General features: G+C 40.1%; 1 protein-coding gene and 1 long non-coding RNA gene across 2 annotated transcripts in view; one reads left to right on the top strand and one right to left on the bottom strand.

Moving 5' to 3' along the window:
* The window catches only part of tenm4 (teneurin transmembrane protein 4), a 220114-nt gene that overhangs the window by 177012 nt on the left and 23102 nt on the right, over positions 1-20000 (top strand). The window contains exons 25-28 of the mRNA XM_053687323.1: positions 2422-2654; positions 5513-5667; positions 11552-12429; positions 19651-19823. Of these exons, the coding sequence (XP_053543298.1) occupies positions 2422-2654; positions 5513-5667; positions 11552-12429; positions 19651-19823 (1439 nt within the window). The remainder of the gene's footprint in view (positions 1-2421; positions 2655-5512; positions 5668-11551; positions 12430-19650; positions 19824-20000) is intronic.
* Positions 5291-16323, bottom strand: LOC108278334 (uncharacterized). Its single transcript, XR_001815313.3, has 2 exons — positions 16222-16323; positions 5291-5710 (listed from the first exon to the last, which is right to left on the bottom strand). It is a non-coding gene; the product is annotated as an uncharacterized LOC108278334 (long non-coding RNA).

Below are 20000 nucleotides of genomic sequence, written 5' to 3'. Positions count from 1 at the left end.
GTTTCAGGGTTCTACAAATAACCATTAATTGAACTCCCAGGGGAATAAACCAATGAACCATTCAGGTTGGAACCCCCTTTTTTTAGAATGTTATTTGAAAGAATGTCACAATGGCTATAATCATTGTTAAACTGGGAGAATGTAGAAATGTGAGCAGTGTCAATTGGTGTTCATGTGTTAATGTGTATGTGAGGCTGAGTGTGTGAGAGTGAGATTGTGTGTGTGTGAGACCTCACTGCCATGTGCTGTGACCATCAATAAGGTGTCCCTTCTCTGCCCGAGCTACTATTCATCATCACGATGACCCATTGTGAAATCCAATTATCCCCCTGAAACTGGAACGGAATAGAGAGTCCACAAATTTAGGATGTATTCCTCGCATTAAAAGAGCATGATGGGAAAACCATGTGCGGTACAGCAACCAGTGTTGCTGTATACCATTTGAACTTCAGGGAAGTGAAAGAACAAAGTCAGCTTGCCAACTGGACACTTCCCTGCTGATCTTTGAGAAACCAAGGCCGAATCTTTTTGTGACAAACCCTTACTTACCTCTTTTCCAAATGGAGGTCATCAGTCAGTGTGGTCATTGGAGGCAGAGAGGACTTTCTGCCCTCAGGTCAGCTGGAGCAGCCTGTGTCCAAGCATGCAGCAGAAGGTCAGTTGTCATTCCGCATAACAAATTGGAGTTGGCAATAGGACAGATTCGCTTCTTTCGTCTTGGGCTTTGGCAAGGCTGCCTACACCCTAAGCGATATTCAGGGATTGCAAAGAATAAATCTAGAGTTCTGCTTCTTAGACAGATAAGTTATTATCATTAATGATGTGTAGCAAGAAAGCACTGTCTTGAAGCCCTATAACATAAGCTATATTTAGGTCACCATTGCCTGCTTCACCAGGACAGACACTAGAAAAGAGCAAATCTTTTCTCAGCATTGTGATCTTTTCTGACTCTTGACCTTTTTAACTCTCTTAAAGCATGTCTCTCATCCTGACCTTTCTTACTGTGTTCATGTGGAGATAAGCACTTCTGTCAAGACCCACCAAAGAACACTAAAACAGATCAAGTCACTATGAACCAAACATCAAGTGCAGACCATGCCTTCAACTGATCTTGGGGAGTTATTGTGGACCTGAATTTGGTGGCTGCTAAACAGTAGTTGTAGTAGATGAGGAGGTGGTGATTTTGAAACTTGAGAATAAATAGGAGAAACCATGTTAAACTACGTTAACTAGAAAGAAGGTAGAGTTACAAGTATGGTCTTTCTTTCAGAGTTTATTTTTTTCATCACTTCATTGTGTTTTCTCATGCTGCTTCCCCATTTTGGGCAACCAAAAATGTATATATTTTTCTTAAAGGCCACAGTGAATTTCAATGAAAGGGTACAATCGGGTGGCCCATTACATTCCTGAAGGACTGGAAGCTGGCTATAAAACCTTGCCTAGTAATCTTGTGTCTTTGAGCAGGGAAAATGGGCAAATTGTGCTTAACTTCAGCCCTCCAGGCCTGGCATTAACTACCCCAGAGTTAGGGTGAAAGACTGCATTAGACACTTTTGGTTTTTGAGTCCACATCAGTTGAAGTGCCCAGCAGCACGCCAACACACAATTAGCCAACGTGATTTCCTGAAACTTTAAATTGCAGTGCAGGTGCCTTGCCTTCTTTATTTGATTAGCTTGCAGAGGGGAGGACCAGCAGCAAATACCTGAGTAAAGTCTGTGTTTCAGCAGGTAGCTGGCATTCTCACTCCAACTTGATTGGAGCTATTTTGTCAGGCATTGATTTTGGCGAGCCCCTGTGTGGATGTGAGAGATGGCTGTGACAACTTGACTCTTTTGTATAATGGGCTATTTGTTGAGCAGTATGCCATTTCTGTTTGAAAATGTATAATGTTAAGTTAACAGACCTCAGACCATATATATCTCTATAAGAAAGCATTCCTCTCATGGGAAATTGGCAGCCCACCTACCTGTATGCACTGACAACACATTAGCCACCTGGAGGTTTTACCCAGCATGGGAAAAGCCTACATTTGATTGTTTAACAGTGATGCACATATTGAATATGAATGCAATAAACATCACACGACTGTCTGTGACAGCTGAAATGCTGGAATGTAATTGGGTTAGGATTCTGAAGTTGGCACGTATGCACTGTATTTCTCCATCATGGGTTTTACATATGGTGTGAACATCTGCTTACCAGGTCTGAACGTGACTGTGATTATACCTACAGCGATATCAGTTCCACTGTTAGGAATGTGTGGAGAACATGCTACAAATACTATATCTTATTGTGTAGAGATTTCTCTCTACAATCATGACACATGCATTCATATGACACAAATGCAAATGATGTTTGCCAACATTTATTTATTTGTTTGTTTGTTTATTTATTTATTTATTTATTTTGTTTGTATATAGTAACAGTCCAGCCCACAAGTACTACCTGGCCACGAGTCCAGTGTCAGGAGCTCTGTACCTGTCAGACACCAGCAGTAGGAAGGTGTTCAAGGTGAAGTCTCTAAACATGGTGAAGGATGTGGCTAAGAACCTGGAGCTGGTGGCGGGGACAGGGGACCAATGTCTTCCCTACGATGAGACACGCTGTGGGGACGGAGGCAAGGCTGTAGAGGCAACTCTAACTAACCCCAGAGGTGAGATTTCACCATTATACTATTTCACCACAGAGATGTCAGCAAGCATTTACATGAAAAAATATATATCAGAAAGTCAACTGAGCAATGCTAGCAACAAACAAAACATAACCAGTTAGAAAGATGCTTACTTACTGTTAGCCACATTATTTAGCAATAAAATGCTGTAGGCTAGAGCTGTGACCCAGGTAGCTGTTCTTATAACATTTGTTTTGCATGGTCACCACTCACTCTAAGAAGAAAGGTTGTCCAGCTGTGGCTGTTTTTTATTTGATTTAATTGGAATCTTCTGAAAGGGAAAACTGTTGAACCTTTATGGGTTTATCCAGAGGACAATCTAAAGAATTGGTTTTATAACTACATAAAAATATCTTAAATCTGATTGGAAAAGTCTAAGCAGGAAAGATTTTCTTAAGTCGGAAGGCAAAGAATAACATAAAAATATCTTAAATCTGATTGGAAAAGTCAGATTTTATGTTATTCTTTGCCTTCCGACTTAAGAAAATCTTTCCTGCTTAGACCAGATATGTGAAGAAAACATACTTAGCCTGCTGGTTTGAACATAACTTAAGCTGCTGACAGCTTTTCTGTAAAGGCATTATGTAAAATCTTGATTATGGCTCTTGGAGAGATGCCCTGCTTCACTGTTTAGTTACAGCTCTCTGAAAATGCTTGCTCTAAAGCACACTAAAAAAGAAATATTCATGATTTCATAAATATTTTAGCATATTTACATAGACCTATAGTCATATTGGTATCTATCGCATTTTAGTGAAATACATTGTTGACACACTGTATTATGCTGTGTTTATCACAGGTGCTCAAAATATCCTCCTCTGTATTGAAATTATATGAGATGCAGATTAGAAACTATCTGGACTGCATAATATCACCTTCCAGCATTCAGCCTGAAATTGTTAGCAAAACTTGCAGTGCAAGGCCAAATTATACAGCCATCATCCATCACAGGCTGGAGATGGAGGGTCGTCCAGTACTGAGCGGTGGATGTTTAGTGCTCTGGGTTGTTCATTGGAGTTGTGGGGCTATTTAGGATGGAAGAGGCAGTGCAGGCATCTTGAAAGAGCTTTCGTTTTACAGCCCAGATCAATGCTTCCCTCCATTTCCAGAAATATAGGTATAATGATATTTTCTCTCTCAAGATTTCAGATCGATGGTGCATGGGCAATGTGTTGTGTATTTATCAAAAAAAAAGCTTTTGCTACAAAAGCCGCTGATTACAGACACGGGGTGTTATAGCTGGCCACACCTATTTCTGACTGTTATATGATTGATTAATCACCTGATCACAGGCTTTCTTATATCTTTGTGATCACATCTCATCTCTCTCTTGCTGTCTCAGTCTTTCTTTGTCAGCATTGTGTTATATATACACATTCATTAGCACTCCTAAGGTGCATCTCAAAACAATATCATGGAAAGAGATACTGGATTTTTGATTTCCACATCTGCTTAACATACATACATGCACACACACACACACACACACATATATATATATATATATATTATACACACATATGTGTGTGTGTGTCTGTAAAGCAGATGTGGAAATCAAAAATCCAGTATCTCTTTTCATGATATTTTTTTGAGATGCACCTTAGGAGTGCATCTGCTTAACATACATCTGCTATGTGCACACACACACACACACACACACACACACACACACACACACCTCCAGGGTCCGGGGTTCTATTCCCGCTGGGGCCCTGTGTGTGCAGAGTTTGCATGTTCTCCCCGTGCTGCGGGGGTTCAATCCGGGTACTCCGGTTTCCTCCCCCAGTCCAAAGACATGCATGGTAGGCTGATTGGCGTGTCTAAAGTGTCCGTAGTGTATGAATGGCTGTCTGTGAGTGTGTATGTGATTGTGCCCCGCGATGGACTGGCACCCTGTCCAGGGTGTACCCGGCCTTGTGCCCGATGCTCCCTGGGATAGGCTCCAGGTGCCCCGTGACCCTGAAGAAGGAGTAAGCGGTAGAAGATGGATGGATGGATATATATGTATGTGTGTGTGAGTGCACCATTAAGCAGACGTTGTTCTTTGAACAACCACTTTGTCTCGTTACCTTCATCTTAACACAGGATCTAATAATTTATAATAACACCCAAACAGACCGATCAGCTTTACTTGGGATTGGTCTCCCTTTTTTCTCAAAGGTTGAGTGTGTCCAAAATAGAAGGCAACTTAACTGATGCCTTGCTGCCTATGTTGTATCATAAAATCATAAAAGCCAGTAGTTTGACAGTTATAAATGTGTAAGGAAATAAAAGGCAGCATATGTCATGACTTTGCCAAGATTCTGACATACACTAATAAGCTCTAACCTCAGAACCTTAGAAGTCGATTAGCCTATATAGGAAAAAAGGAACAAATGTTCAGTGACTACACTAGTTATTTCTTGTCAGAAAATAACACTGAGTTAAAACAAATAGACAAATAAACAAATAGTAATATATAGTTATACTCTAATTGTACTCAACGATGCTAGGAAATTCTGATGTTTGCTTTGGCTTGGTTTAGTTTGGTTTGGGTTTTGTTTGGGTTGGTTTGTTTTTAGTTTAGTTCAGTTTGGTTTTCTCAGACTGGTCAGAATGCCTGCGCAATAGTACAGAAATATGGGATAATTAGGACAGCCCAGGATACCTTTATTCTGCCTTCAAAAACTTTCACAAATCAGTAGGGATTTCTAAAGGCAACATTTTATACAAACATATATTTCAAAGATTACTCAATTCCTAGGCAGCACTTTACATTTTGAACACATCATTTGTGTTGGAGGCAAAACTGAGTGTCTGAGATGCATTTCCCTCTTTTTTTTTTTCATCCTCTACTCTAGGCATTACCGTGGACAAATATGGCACCATCTTCTTCGTCGATGGCACCATGATCCGTCGAATCGATCAGAACGGAATCATCTCCACGCTGCTAGGCTTCAACGACCTGACCTCGGCACGTCCCTTGAGCTGTGACTCCGTGATGGACATCTCACAGGTATACTCCTCCGCTTTGTGAATCATCATACTGCAGTGTGGCCCTGTCACAGGACAAAATAAACACATTGCCTGGTTGCTGTCTGAGCATTCGCGACATATATAGCAGCATGAGCACCCAGCAGACTGCCACCCACACCAAATGCTAACAGTCACCCCAGGCAAGGACACGCTGCTCTCTAGAGGCATAGTGGCTTCCATTAGGGACATGATAGGGTCTGGCACCAGAGGGGGGAAAAAACAGAAAGCTCTGCTTAACCCCCTTACTTTGTAGTAATTATAGTTAATAACAAACTGTATGTTGTAAGAGATCATTCCAGTTTGAAGTAGATTGGATTTAATTTTTATTACTACTTATCATGAAAGGCTGAGATTATAAATTGCAAAATAGGAAGAATTTATTATTCTGAATTTATTCACAACCATTTAATGAACATTTTTACATGTTTTTAACATTTTTTTGGATGCTGGTTAATGAACTGCTTCACTGAATGTACAAAAAAAAAAAAAGATTTATAGAGTCTGTATGGAGGAAAATCTCTCCATGTGGGTAGTAAAGTGAAAAAATGAGTCCTGAGTACTTAAAAGGGTTAATAGGTTTAGACCACTTAGGATTTATAAGCAACCTTTTATTATATGGCTTAGTGAGCATATCATTAAAAAAATAAATAAAAGATTCAATATGCCCAATAGTACAAAAAGCTAATTTAAATGTGATCTTAGACCTGTAAGAAATGTTCAGCCAATGTATGAATTAATTGTGCTATTACTGGAATGCAGTATAACTCTTAGTATCATAAGAGTACCAAGAGTTTCCTTCCTCAACAGTTTTGTTCAAAATAGGCATATTTGTTAATGAGAATGATATTTATTAATTTGAATATAGCTTTAAAAGCTTTAATTGGTCTAAACATACAACCCTGGGGAAAACTGTAAAAGCTAAAAACAGTTGACTGCTCACATAACGACACCAACAACAACATAATTGATCCATTTTAGGTTGGATAAAAACGCAGGTACAATTTCACATCTTAAGAAAAAACTCACCCTTAACCTCTGAACTACATGACTGAAGGCGCTTGCTGTAATTTGTGGAAACATGGAACATTCTTCCAAAAATAGTTTCCATCGAGGAAGTGTCCAAGCTGTGATATTTGATTTGTGAAATCTTTGGGTCGTTTCTATTTCAGCCTCTTTAGCACGAATGTTAGGGCTGCGTCTGTGCTAATGAAAGCACAAATGACCTGGAAGAGAGTCTTAATTGAGAGTCTACTGAATGTGAGCACCTTTTTACAAGACCCCCTTTACAATCCAATTTGTATAAGCCATAATACAGTTAGAGAGTAGGCAGAACAGTCTCGGTAATATTAACTCTGATCCTTGAGTAGTATAGCATGTTCATATGTCAACTCTGCTTTTTTCTTCCTGGCTCCCCCTGAGTGTGAGCGTGTGTATGTGTGTGTGCGCATATGTGTGTCCTGATTACCATCAATATGCCTCAGTTGCCAGAGTAAGAGAGGCTTTATTTTACAGGAAGGATGCTGAGCGTTGTATATACGACCTACAGCTGCCCACCCCTGTTCCTCTGAGACACTGAGCTCCCCTGAAATACACATACACACACTCAGATGTCCTAACACATACACACAGATACATGCAGTCATCCTGAGACATCCTGACATATCAGACACATGCACACCATCTCTTTTTTTCTTTTTTGCCTCTCTCTCCTCCCTCTTCCCTTTGGCAAACGCATAACTGAACACACACACACACACACACACACACACACACACAGACAGACATGTAGACACTCACAAGCACTTACTCACACCAATATGCTGAAACTTCTGAAAACCCTCAGCCGTGATGACAAATCACACTCATTCCTGCCACAGACACTCAGACAGTAAAAAGCATCCATTATAAAAATTCACGGGCAGCTCACCGCCCGCTGCTTCATGTACTTTCTGTACTCCCTTCTGCAACACTTTTCCAGGCTACTTTTTATCCTCTTCTCATACCTTGTTGTCAAACTTATGTTTTTAAGATTTTCTAGACTATGGTTATTCATTCAGTAGGCCATGTTTTTTTATCTTTGCAATTCTCTGGCTCTCAGATTAGCTGTGATCTTTGCATGTTCCATCCATCCATCCATCCATCTTCTATACCGCTTATCCTACAGGGTCACGGGGAACCTGGAGCCTATCCCAGGGAGCATCGGGCACAAGGCGGGGTACACCCTGTACGGGGTGCCAATCCATCGCAGGGCACAATCACATACACATTCACACACCCATTCATACACTACAGACGCTTTGGACATACCAATCAGCCTACCAGCATGTCTTTGGACTTGGGGAGGAAACCGGAGAACCGGTTTTTAACTAAACAGTTAGCACTTTGGTGAGAAATATTGCCAGCAGCATTCTCTGATACTTAACAAGGCGTTAGATGGTTAATGTGGATAATTATTGCATTATTCTGGACATTGAGTCCAGTACATCCCTGTTTGAAGATGTGAGCTAGCCTGTAGACATAAATATAGATTTGTGATTTCAGACAAGGTCAAAAACATTTTCCCAGACATTTTCGGTTAAAGACACCTGTCATGTATTCTGCATTTTATATAGGGATTCACCGAATGTTCGGCAACCGAAATTATTCGGCCGAAAATAGCCAAAAAAAAGCATTTTCGGTGTTTGGCCGAATACTTGAAAATGCCAAATAAATTTGACCGAACAATGACGTGTTTGATGACGCTCCAAATAGCCTAGCAACCAGAGTGAGATGCGCGAATTTCACAACCTCCACTTCTGGCAGCGCGCTTGGAGCGATGAGGGGGCGCGTACATGCACGAGCTACATGCATGAGTGCATGCTCTTCGGATGTTGACAACCGTGACATTGTTTACTGTGGACACGTGCGTTTGTTTTGTTTCTGTTCCGGAGTATTCTGTCATGTCGCGAGACGTAAGGGAGTAGAGTACAGAAGCAGGTAAAGACGTATTTATTTAAGGGAGCATAACATTAACAACGTATCTAACTATACTATATCTACTATAACACGCGAGGTGTACAGTGATGCAAGCGGTATATATCCTCAATATAATCAGCCGTATAGAACCATTTTTTGCACTCTTTAATGCACATTTTGTTGTAGGCTACAGAGTGTTCCATTCTTTCACCAGTCAGTTATAGGCCTAACATAGGCTATTCAAGGGGGACTCAAGGATGACCAAATAAAAATATTTTTATTTTATTTATTTATTTATTTATTTATTTAAAGTTATATTGTGCCTCGTTGGTAGCCTTTACCTGCTGGAATGAAAAGAAAATGTTCAGTGTTAAATAAATATTTTGAAATTGTAGTTTTTGTAATTGATTTTTTTTTTTTGAAAAGCAAGACAAAATGGTAAAAAGCACATTTTGACTATTTAATTTATGCAATGGTGAAAAAAATGGCAAAATAACTGGAAAAAATGCGAAAAAACGTGTTCGGTATTCGGCCTTCGGCTTTCAGCCAAGTTTTTCCATTATATTCGGTTTCGACTAAGAATTTTCATTTCGGTGCATCCCTAATTTTATCATATGTGGCTTAAAGAGGCGAGAGTGTGTGTATACACAATATGGCTAAAAGTATGTGGACACCATGACCATAACACCGATATGAGAGTGTATTTGTATGCTGTAGCTTTACAATTTTCTTGCACTAGTACTAAGGGGTCCAAACCTGTTCCAGCATGACAATGCCCCTGTATACAAAGCGAGGACAGAAGAGAGGGTTTGCCAAGATTGGTGTTGGAGAACTCCAGTGGCCTGCACAGAGCCCTCACCTCAATCCCACTCAACACCTTTGTAATGAATTGGACCACTGACTGTTCACCAGGCCTCCTCGCTCTGCCCGACCTCTAGCACTCTTTTGGCTGAACTGGCACAAATCCCCTCAGCCACACTTCAGAATCTAGTGGAAAGTCTTCTCAGAAGAGTGGAGCCTGTTACAATGGCAAAGGGGGAACAACTCAATATTAGCGTCCATGGTTTAGGAATGGGATGTATAATACTGAGATGTCCACATACTTTTGGCCATATAGTGTATGCGTGTGTCCCTTTGCATCAGTGTTTAAAGCCATCTAAGGCTTTTATACTGAATTCCCACCCACACACATAACCTCATGAAATATTTATCCAGGTCCGTTGACAAGGAATGGATTTTAAGAAAAGGTCCCTGTCTTCATTCCATACTAATACAGCTGCTGATAGAAATAGGAGACATTCCCCATGCCAACTGTCCACATGGGCCACAGACTTGTAATGGGTCTTATATAAACCCAGATGCCTCAATAAATGATTCATGGACGCAACACAGCTGTGAAGTGATACTGTACATGGGGAGGGTTATTTATGTATGTATGTGTGTGGGTGGGTCCTGTTATAAGCACTGCCTTTTGTTACGTCTTTTAAACTACTGAGATTACACTGGCAGAAAAAGACCAGTTTTGGCCACTCTGACCAAAACACAGTCTATAACGCCCGTGAAAGTGAATGTTTTTACACTGCAGCGCAAGCTCTAGATTAAGGACTTGAAATTCATGTGTATGCTACATAATACTGTATGTCATCACAGAACCAACCAACTAAGTCCCTCCTGAGACTGAGAAGGTTCTCTGAGATTCAAAAACACTCCCGAGTGGTAGTTTATTATTAAGGAATGAAAGTGCTTTATAGGATAATAATCAACTTCAGGCTGATAACTGTAACTCAGCTTCTCATCAGACTGCATCACACCACCTTCTCACTGATTTTACCCAGTAATTTGTGTAATTAATTTGATTAATAATGGAATGGCATTATTTTTATCCATTTATAGTTGCATTTAATGTTGTGGAACAGTCAAAAAACAGGTTAGTTCCTGTTACTACTTGTGTTGTAGCAGTTATAATCAGTCATTCTCTCACTTTTTAGACCAAAAAAACTAACGTAGCTTGTCATGTTACCAAGAAACCAAAAACCACAAAGTTCTTAGTACTGAATAGTCTCCCATGACTGAAAACTTACTGACCATTACAAAGCACTGAGACTGGAGACTCTTTCCAGAAATGTTAAATAAATAGCTCCTTGCAGAAAGCTTCAATATATCAAGGATTATATATCATAACTTGTTAAATAACAGTTTTTTTCTATTCTTTATTAGGTTTAGATTATGTAGAGTCTTCGCCATATAAGTCCCTGTGATTGAGTTACTATAGAAACGATAATGTATGCACATGATTCACTTTGCCATTTTTCACAAATTTGCACAGTAGATTGGTGATGGGAGGAAGTTTTTTTTGTTGTTGTTGTTTTTTGCCAGATGCTGTGCAGTGCTTATCCTGACATTTCTCTTTCTTCTGAGAAAAAATGATTTGTCCTATTTGATGCATCCAAATCAATTTGCTGCTTTTAAGGTCTTCTTTTAATAGACTACACAGCATGCTGGCTTGTTTTTGATTTTTTTCACCCAGTACATTAAAAACATCTTTTAATCAAGCAACCATGCCATGACCACTACTGAAATAAGATCTTTCATATTCTACCCCTAAGAGGGCACTCACAGTTGGGTTCCTTTCTACTGTTTATAATCATACTCTGTTGCTCCTTCCCACCATGGAACTGAAAAAAAAAAAACAAGATTTTTTTTTGGTGACTTCACTATCTTGTTATCCTGTAATCAGCACCTGAATCCCTAATTGCTGGGGTGAAATCATTTCCAAACTTAATTTAGCTTCTTTCCGTCATAACTGAACTTCATTCGGATATTCCTGTGTGAAGGCTAAGAAAAGGGTTTTTCGATTAGTGAAAAAAAAATTGCAAACTAACTGTGTCTGCTTTCGTGTCTTCTCACAGGTACGTTTGGAATGGCCCACTGACCTAGCTGTGAGTCCAATGGACAATTCACTCTATGTGTTGGATAATAACGTGGTGCTGCAGATCTCAGAGAACCACCAGGTCAGGATCGTAGCCGGTCGGCCCATGCACTGCCAGGTGCCCGGCCTTGACCACTTCCTGGTGAGCAAAGTCGCCGTCCATGCCACTCTGGAATCCGCTAACGCGTTGGCCGTGTCCCACAATGGCATCCTGTACATCTCAGAATCTGATGACAAGAAGATAAATCGAGTGAGACAAGTTTCCACCAATGGAGAGATCTCTCTGGTCGCTGGTGCCCCAAGTGGCTGCGATTGTAAGAATGACCCCAACTGTGACTGTTATTCAGGAGATGATGGCTATGCCAAACATGCAAAGCTCAACTCACCATCATCGCTGGCAGTTTCGCCTGACGGAGAGCTCTTCATCGCTGATCTGGGCAATATCCGGATACGTTATGTACGGCAGAACAAACCTTACCTCAATCCTCTTAACATGTATGAGGTGTCATCACCCATGGATGATGAACTCTACTTGTTTGACACCAATGGCAGTCACATTTTCACCCAGAGCCTAACCACAGGTGACTACCTGTATAACCTGACTTATTCAGGAGCAGGGGACCTGAGTACCATCACAGACAAGAACAAGAACAAGGTGACCATTCACAGGGACACTACAGGACTGCCTCTCTGGCTCATGACCCCAGACACCCAAACATTTTGGTTCACCATTGGGACTAATAATGCCCTCAAGAGTGTCGGTGCCCAGGGCCAAGAGATAGCCATGATGACCTACCATGGGAACTCAGGACTGCTGGCCACAAAGAGCAATGAAGATGGGTGGACAACTTTCTATGAGTAAGTAATATACAGTCTTTTATACATTTCTGAGTGGCAGTAATTTGTAGGGCTGCAACAACACATCAGTGACATTGATGCACTGTAAATATTGACATAATATAAAATGATGCGTTAAAGACAGAGGAGATTTGAAAATATGTAAAGCAGAGCTGTAGTGTGCAAGGGAAATCTGTGAAAGTATAGGAGCTAATGTGAAATCTTCTGGAAGGACCGTTGAAGAAAAAATACGCTGTTCTTGCTTGGCACAGGAGCACAACAGCTGTGCATATGAAGCCATGTGAAAAGAAAGTAGCTGAAAATATGCTATATCAATATATTACTGATACATGTTTCATAAGCTGTTGGAAAAGACTAAGTAGTGCCATGTAGCTTTGCAATACTTTAAAAAAAAAAAAATAGTACTCAGCTGGAAATAGTACATAGTGGTTAGAGCCCAGGGTTTTCACCTTGGACTACTATAGACCAGACCAGTTTTATCATATGTATCTGCTTCTACATCTCCAAAGTTTGTACTGCTTTGTGTCTAGACTCTAGATCATACAGTATAAGGGTGCTTTCACACCTATTAGTCAATTTGCAGAGTCCAAATTAGAGAGTTAAATATGGACAAACCTTTACTAAGCACGTACATATAGAAAGTACAAAAATCACACACAGAGAACATGGAGCCGACACTCCAATACTAGATAAGAGACTGATTGGAAGCACAGAGAGAACTCCTCAAAGAGCCTGTCTCAGACTGCTAATTTTGGTCCACACCCAAGTGTGATTCCAGTGTTCTCACCTGTCTGAATGAACCTCATCAAAGAAAAGACACCAGGGTTAGATTCAAATGCACTGAATGCTGCATATGTGAAAGCATGCTACATTTCTGTCTTCTGTTGCGACAGTACAACGCCACAGGAACTTTGCTGAAGAGTCAGTTACTAGGCAAGAAAATCCTCGCCATTCATGGAAGAATGCTGAGCATGTAGAAGGGTTGACAGCTTTAGATATGATTCATAGCACAAATAATATTTTAGATATTATAGATATTCATGTTGACGAGAAAGCCTTTAACTGAAGACTCAGAAAGAGAATTAATTATTAATGAAAGCAGTCAGTGATTATCAAAGAAGTCATTACTTGTAGCCCTGCTACTTTATGACCCAAGACTGGCTGATGTGTGATTATACGTCAGAACTCATTGGTATCTGGACAGTGCAGTGAGTCAGATTGTGCAACCAGGCCACACTTTGGCAAGAGATTTGGCTGTGGCTCAAGTTGCCATGGCTACGCTAACAGATCAAAGCTGAAATTGGGACATGGGCAAATAAATATGCTCAATTAAATCCGCCTCTGTGCAGGGAACGTATTGGGTTTCACAGCTACTTTAGATGAGGCTAAATAGTTCCAGTCTGTTTTATATTCTGGGGTTTAATATGTTCCTGTGCTTTAGTTTAGGTTTTTTTTGTTGTTGTTGTTTAGTTTTTTTATGTGGGTGAATTGTAAAATGCTAACTTGTGGTTTCATGAGAGTATTTTCCCAGTAACATGGAACCATTTCCCTATTTTTCTTCTATTTTCTCTTTTATACATTTATGAAAATATCAACTTTGTCCGAGTGCCATAATATCTCCTGATGCAAATATACATCTTAAACAGTAATGAACATTTCTTGTGCAAAGTTGTACAATCGTCCATAGACAGCATATTCACATTCTTTCTTTGCTGTGTTACTAGATCTTAGTGCCACAGAGTAAAATCAATATATAAACCAAAGCACAACCCAGTTGAGAGTTTCTTTATGCATTTTACATCACCCTCGTTTGTTTATGCTTCAATACACTTACCTCTGCCTGCCAATAGAGATCCCTGTAAAGCCACATACTGTACACTATATACACACACAGCACTGATATACTGTATGAAACAGCTTGTTTTTTTCCTTCAAGGTCTGGTTGAAAGTGTATATCTGTCACGTGCTTGTTCCTTTCCACGATTTTTATTTTTTTAATTTTTTTTATTTTATGTAGCCTTGGCTGTTGCTTTTTCTCAACAGTGTACTCAGACATGTTTTTTGCGCAAGTTTGCATGAACACACTCTTAAAACAGATGTGTTAAAAATAATACATCATGTGTTCATTTTTAACACACCTCTGTGTCTAGTTAAGGACAACACATTTGGTGTTGCTTTCAGCACAATCAGTGTGTTAGTGCATTTAACACATACTATGTGTTAAAAATAACACAAAAATAACACAGATGTGTTGTTTATACGTCCCCCCCCCCCCCCCTACAATTATCCTAAAATGCAGTTTGTTTGTATGCTAACATTTTACTAAAATGCTCACAAAATAAACAAACAATTACATGAAATCTGGGTGACAATAGCCGGGTTTCTATCGTGGTTTTGCGCAAAATTAAAGCGATAAAAACATCAATACGAATGGTCTGCGTTTCCATTAAATGTTAAATCTTGGTTTTCTCCTCTCGCGGTAGTCATTACTATTAAACATGCCGACGAATCTCCAAGATCTGATGAGTAGCCATGGCTCTTTATAAACTGGCTTCCTGTGCAGAGTACAGGGTGATTATGTCATATGACACATCATGTGATCTAAAGGTGAGAAATGTGTTCCCATTTCATTTTTTCGAATATTGCTTTGTCAAATTGTCTGAAAAAGTTTTTTTTTTTTCTCGAAATTCACGTAGTTCCATTACCCGTTTTTTTAGTTTAGGATTTCAAATTGCGAATTAAGAAGGTTAATAGAAACGTAGCTGTTTATTAAAATCATTAAAACATTTGACAGGTATAACAATAGGAGTTGATGCATCTCCTACTCCTTTCCATTTGAAAAGCTGTAAAAGAGCAAAAATGGTGTTGGGTAGTTGTTGGCAACAAAATATGGACAAATGCCTTTGTGCTTCAACTGTGAAATTGCGTTATCGAATGCTAAAAATTGTATGATTTTGGAAATGTGACTCTCCTAACGAACAAAATGGCGCCATAGACTCACCGGGAAAATCTAACAAACTTACTAATATTTATTTTCCCGCCTTTAGCAATTTTTTTGCCCAACCTAATTAAGTTAACGTACACTACAGTAGAGATAGTGGAACGCATTACAAACTAAACCCCTAACATCTTTTTTTGTGAATAATCATTGGCCTCAACATTAGTGAGCCACCTAAGTTCTGTTAGTCACTGACTACACCTGTTAACCAGCATTAAAAATTGCAGAAGATATGAAGAAACATGCCCCTAACTCATCCTACTAATGCTAATTACTACAGCTTGCCTTGTCTAAAATTTTAATCACGATCAGTGATTTAAATCATGGTGAACAACTGTAATACTACGTTATCATTAACTTTCAAAAAGGGAACAGGAATGTCTTAACATTACCGCAAGCTGTATGCTAAAGTAATGTTATCCTCTCAAGTGAGCGTCTAGGTTAGCATCCCTCATCCCTACTGTGATTGCTGACAGCATCTAACTAGCTAACTAGCTAGCTAACCCTAAATCGGAGCCTCAGATAAGATACAGACCCAGAGAATTATAGAATAACCTCAGTCCATATTTCACAGCCAAAATAAACACATGACACTAGTAGTGTAACGCCAACACTGAGGAAGCAGTACATGATATCCACTTTTGAAGCCGTCATGATAGGTAAAGTTAATTATCACTCGCTGAGTTACTGTTTTCCAATGGATAGATTTTCGAGAGCTCCCTGCCTAAATATCACAGACTCGGCCCGGAATTTTAAGCAGCATTAACGCAAAATAGTTATGAACGCTAACTTACCTGTGGTCATTTGGTTTCCTCGCCTCAGGACTCTGCGGTCACAATCGAAAGCTCAAAGCAATGAACTTTCAATTTGAGGCGAGTTCAGAATGATGACGTCGGCAGCACAGTCCGCAACGTGATTCGGCAATAATTTAACACGTGTTGCGTTGGTGAAATGTTCTTTTTTTTTTCTTTTTTTAACACATTTATTGGATAATTTAACACGTGTTGAAATAGTAATAACACAAAAAGTGTGTACGATATTAACACATCCTTTCTGAGAGTGCATTTAGTAAGAAGCTGAAAATCACCCCTTGACAAATATAATACGGAAGCTGTAATTTTTTTCTCTGTACAGGTGTCATTTCTTTGTTCAGATCAATTGCAAATAGTCTAATAGCAATGGCACCTTCCCCCTCCCCACTATATCTTTATTAAAAACTCATGCTGTCATATGATTCCTTTGAATAAATGGTTTACAAAGCACATTAGCTCTGTAATTGCTATTAGAAATGGGGGGATAAAACAATAATTAACATTAGGAATGGTTAACTCTGTGTGATTTTCTAAACAGTCTAATTTCACTCAGACATTCTTCTCCTCAGGCAACATGAAGTGGTGTTTTTAATAAATAGAGCAGGGTTTGTTTGTTTTTTTTGTATAATTAGTTTTGAAGGTTATAATGCTGCCTAAAAAGTCAGTCATAATGCACCTAAGGTGGAACAGATCTCAGTATTTATCTATGCACTCTATCCTGTGCACAGTGCAGGCCCTCTGAGTTTATCATAGCCACCACCTGAATTCATTAAGGTCCTTTCAAGCCCGTTAGCCTGAGGACACGTGCTAGCTATGTCAGCCAGGATTTGTGCCAAGACTCGATGCAGAGCTACAGAGGCAAACACAACAAAGGCATCTGCTGAGCTGTCCCCTCCATTAAGCTTTATTGGAATCTCTCTGTACTGTCGAGGCTGCAGATGTGTTTTTGTCACTATAATAGAGTTTTGAGTCTTGCAAAAACGCAAGCTAATTTTGAGTTTTAAGACCTCGGATGAAACCTTTGTCAGCATGGGTAGTAAGTGAGTAACACAAAGACAATGATGCAGAGGTCGTTCATGTGAGAGTGGTGTGAAGGAGTTCATTTGTAAATGTGTGGGGTTTTTTTTTTTTAGAAGCATAGGTGCTTTGGAGATACTAATAGGCATCACAGTGTGAACAGGTAGAAGTTCTTACACATCCTGAGCCTAAGCTGTTTTTCAGAGTGCTTAAGAGGTCAGTGATCACAGAATAATGTGGATTGTTGAAGAAATCTTTAGAATCTTTTTTTAATGTACCATTCTCAGGATATGGGTGTTTACCTTATTTTACCTTCCCTGAGTATTAAGTTACTGTTATTGGTATTCATACTGACAAACTAAAATACTGAAAAACATGCAACGGTCAAACGAACAGAGCAGTACAGGACAAAACAGGATCAAAACACAGAGAACAAAAGTGAAGGGTCTAAATCATCCATCCATCCTTTTTCTGTACCGCTCATCCAATACAGGGTTGCGGGGAGCCTGGAGCCCATCCCAGGGGACTCGGGGCACAAGGGGCTCACTCTGCCAACCCCTCGCAGGGCACAATCACACATACATTCACACAGCATGGACAATTTAGAGATGCCAATCAGCCTACAATGCATGTCTTAGGAAAGTTCCCGGAGGAGACCATGAAGCATGGGAATAATATGCAAGCTCCATGCACACAGGACAGAGGTGGGAAATGAACCCCCAACCCTGGAGGTGTGAGGCAAATGTGCTAACCACTAAGCCACTGTGCACACTGAACATGATTGAGCTGTTTAAGTGATTGAGGAAAAACAGGCATTGTTATGTCCAGGCTGAATTTGGAAAGGAGTGGTGGTTCCTGGATCAGCAGTAGATCCAAATGGGACAATCCTCCTTAGTGGTGCAACAGAAAATCAAAATCATTGGGAGATTGCAAGGTCAAATGCTAATGATGTCACACCCATCTGTGATTGGGAGTCCAACAGAGCACAATTGGCCCTGGGTGCAAGGGATGGTGTTATTCTTTCCCCTGTCAGTCAGAGCAACACTAACCAATCATGGATGTCTGTGAGCCCATGTATGCAACAGAGTGTAGATAGTGTTTTCCTCAGCAAGTGTTCAGCTGCCCTGTGACTTGAGCCCCACGAGCAGCATTTAGAAAAGGTGCCATGGCTAGCTTCACATGTCTTGGATGAAGTGGAGAGCTTGCTAATAGGTGGGAGCTGGCGAGATGACCAATTTGAGTGAAATTAGGGTTGAAATGCAAAAAATTTTAAATTTTCTCTTATAAGACCAGGCTTATGTGATTGCTGATGGGTTTCAAGAGTTAAAATCATTAACTGTACCATGTTAGTGCCTTATGGAATGGCAACTGACTCATTTGTCTTATCCTGCTAGGGAATTGGGACAAAATATAGGCCGCAGCTCAGTCTAATAACTTCAATAATATTAACATCCTGACACTCAGGTCGCATTGCTGGAGTAAGGCTAACTGGAGCTGAATTGCCTGAGAGCTAGTATATGTATTTAATAGCATGAAAATATTACATTTGTGATCCTGTTGCTCACCTCATTCCCAGCACTTTTGGTCAGTGTAGAAAAGTAGTGCTGAGGTCTAGTATTTTCTATCCCATTACTTCTTTTCATGAAAATAAAAGAGGACAACTCAGTTCTGCACTTAATACCATGCTGTGTGTTTCTCCCAAGCACTCTTCACATAACTCAGACGTCTTTACCCTGCAAATCAGATCAAATTTCCGTCAGTATCAGCTCTGCCTCTTCTGTCTCTCATTTCAGCCTGATGAGACTGAATAGGAGGGGGGCCGGTGCTGCAGACCAGCTGCAGCCATCACTTCCGTTTTTGAAAGTTATTAGAGAAGCAGGACATTTCCGAGATCCCCACAGGCTTCAATCGCACGCCTGATAAAAGTCTTGAAGAAGATGTGCTCGCTCATAATTTTAAGGGACGGGTGGTGTTGAAAGAGAGCCGACTTCATGGTGATGCTCTTGGATGTGACAGAGGGTTTTGTTTAGCTGGGTGTTGCTTTTTATTGCATTTTTATTGTGTTTGAGTTGGTATGGAGGCAGTTATGTAAGTGCTATCATAAACTAAGCTCATATGCAGAACTCAAACTCTAAAGTGAGCTGGAACCAACATTCAATGCAACACTCCATGATTTAAATACAAAATAATAATAAAAGTGCCTGTTTGTGTTAGTAATGTTGTATTGTTTTATATGAGGTCACTTCAAAAGCTAGTGAGAGAAAAAGAAGTGGAGAATTGTTCTAATATTCCAGTTGCTTTTTCGAGTTTTCCCACAATATCCTGACCTCTAAACCTCTTCTGTTTGTCTCTTTTTCTCTCCCTGTGGCGCTTTCTGTCTCTCTCCCTCCTCAGGTATGACAGTTACGGGCGGCTGACGAATGTGACCTACCCTACAGGCAGGGTGAGCAGCTACCGCACTGATTCTGACGGTGCTGTGCGGGTGCAGGCTGAAGGTTCAAGCAAAGAGGACATCATCGTCACAACCAACCTCTCAGCCTCTGGAACCTTTTACACACTCATGCAAGGTCAGCTGTCCAACCTGTGTATAAGGTTTTGCATGACATAGCCCAAAATATTACAAGGTTTCATACCAAATCTGGCATTGGTATATTTTGACTGTAATCCTCTATATACACTATATACAATACTCTGTGTTAAAGTGTGTGCTGTGATGTTTGAGCTATATTGACCATAAAATGTGT

Source organism: Ictalurus punctatus, chromosome 17 (assembly GCF_001660625.3).
Source record: "Ictalurus punctatus breed USDA103 chromosome 17, Coco_2.0, whole genome shotgun sequence".
NCBI lineage: Eukaryota > Metazoa > Chordata > Actinopteri > Siluriformes > Ictaluridae > Ictalurus > Ictalurus punctatus.
Note: the sequence above shows the minus strand (reverse complement) of the source record. Positions and strands in the feature narration are given on the sequence as shown.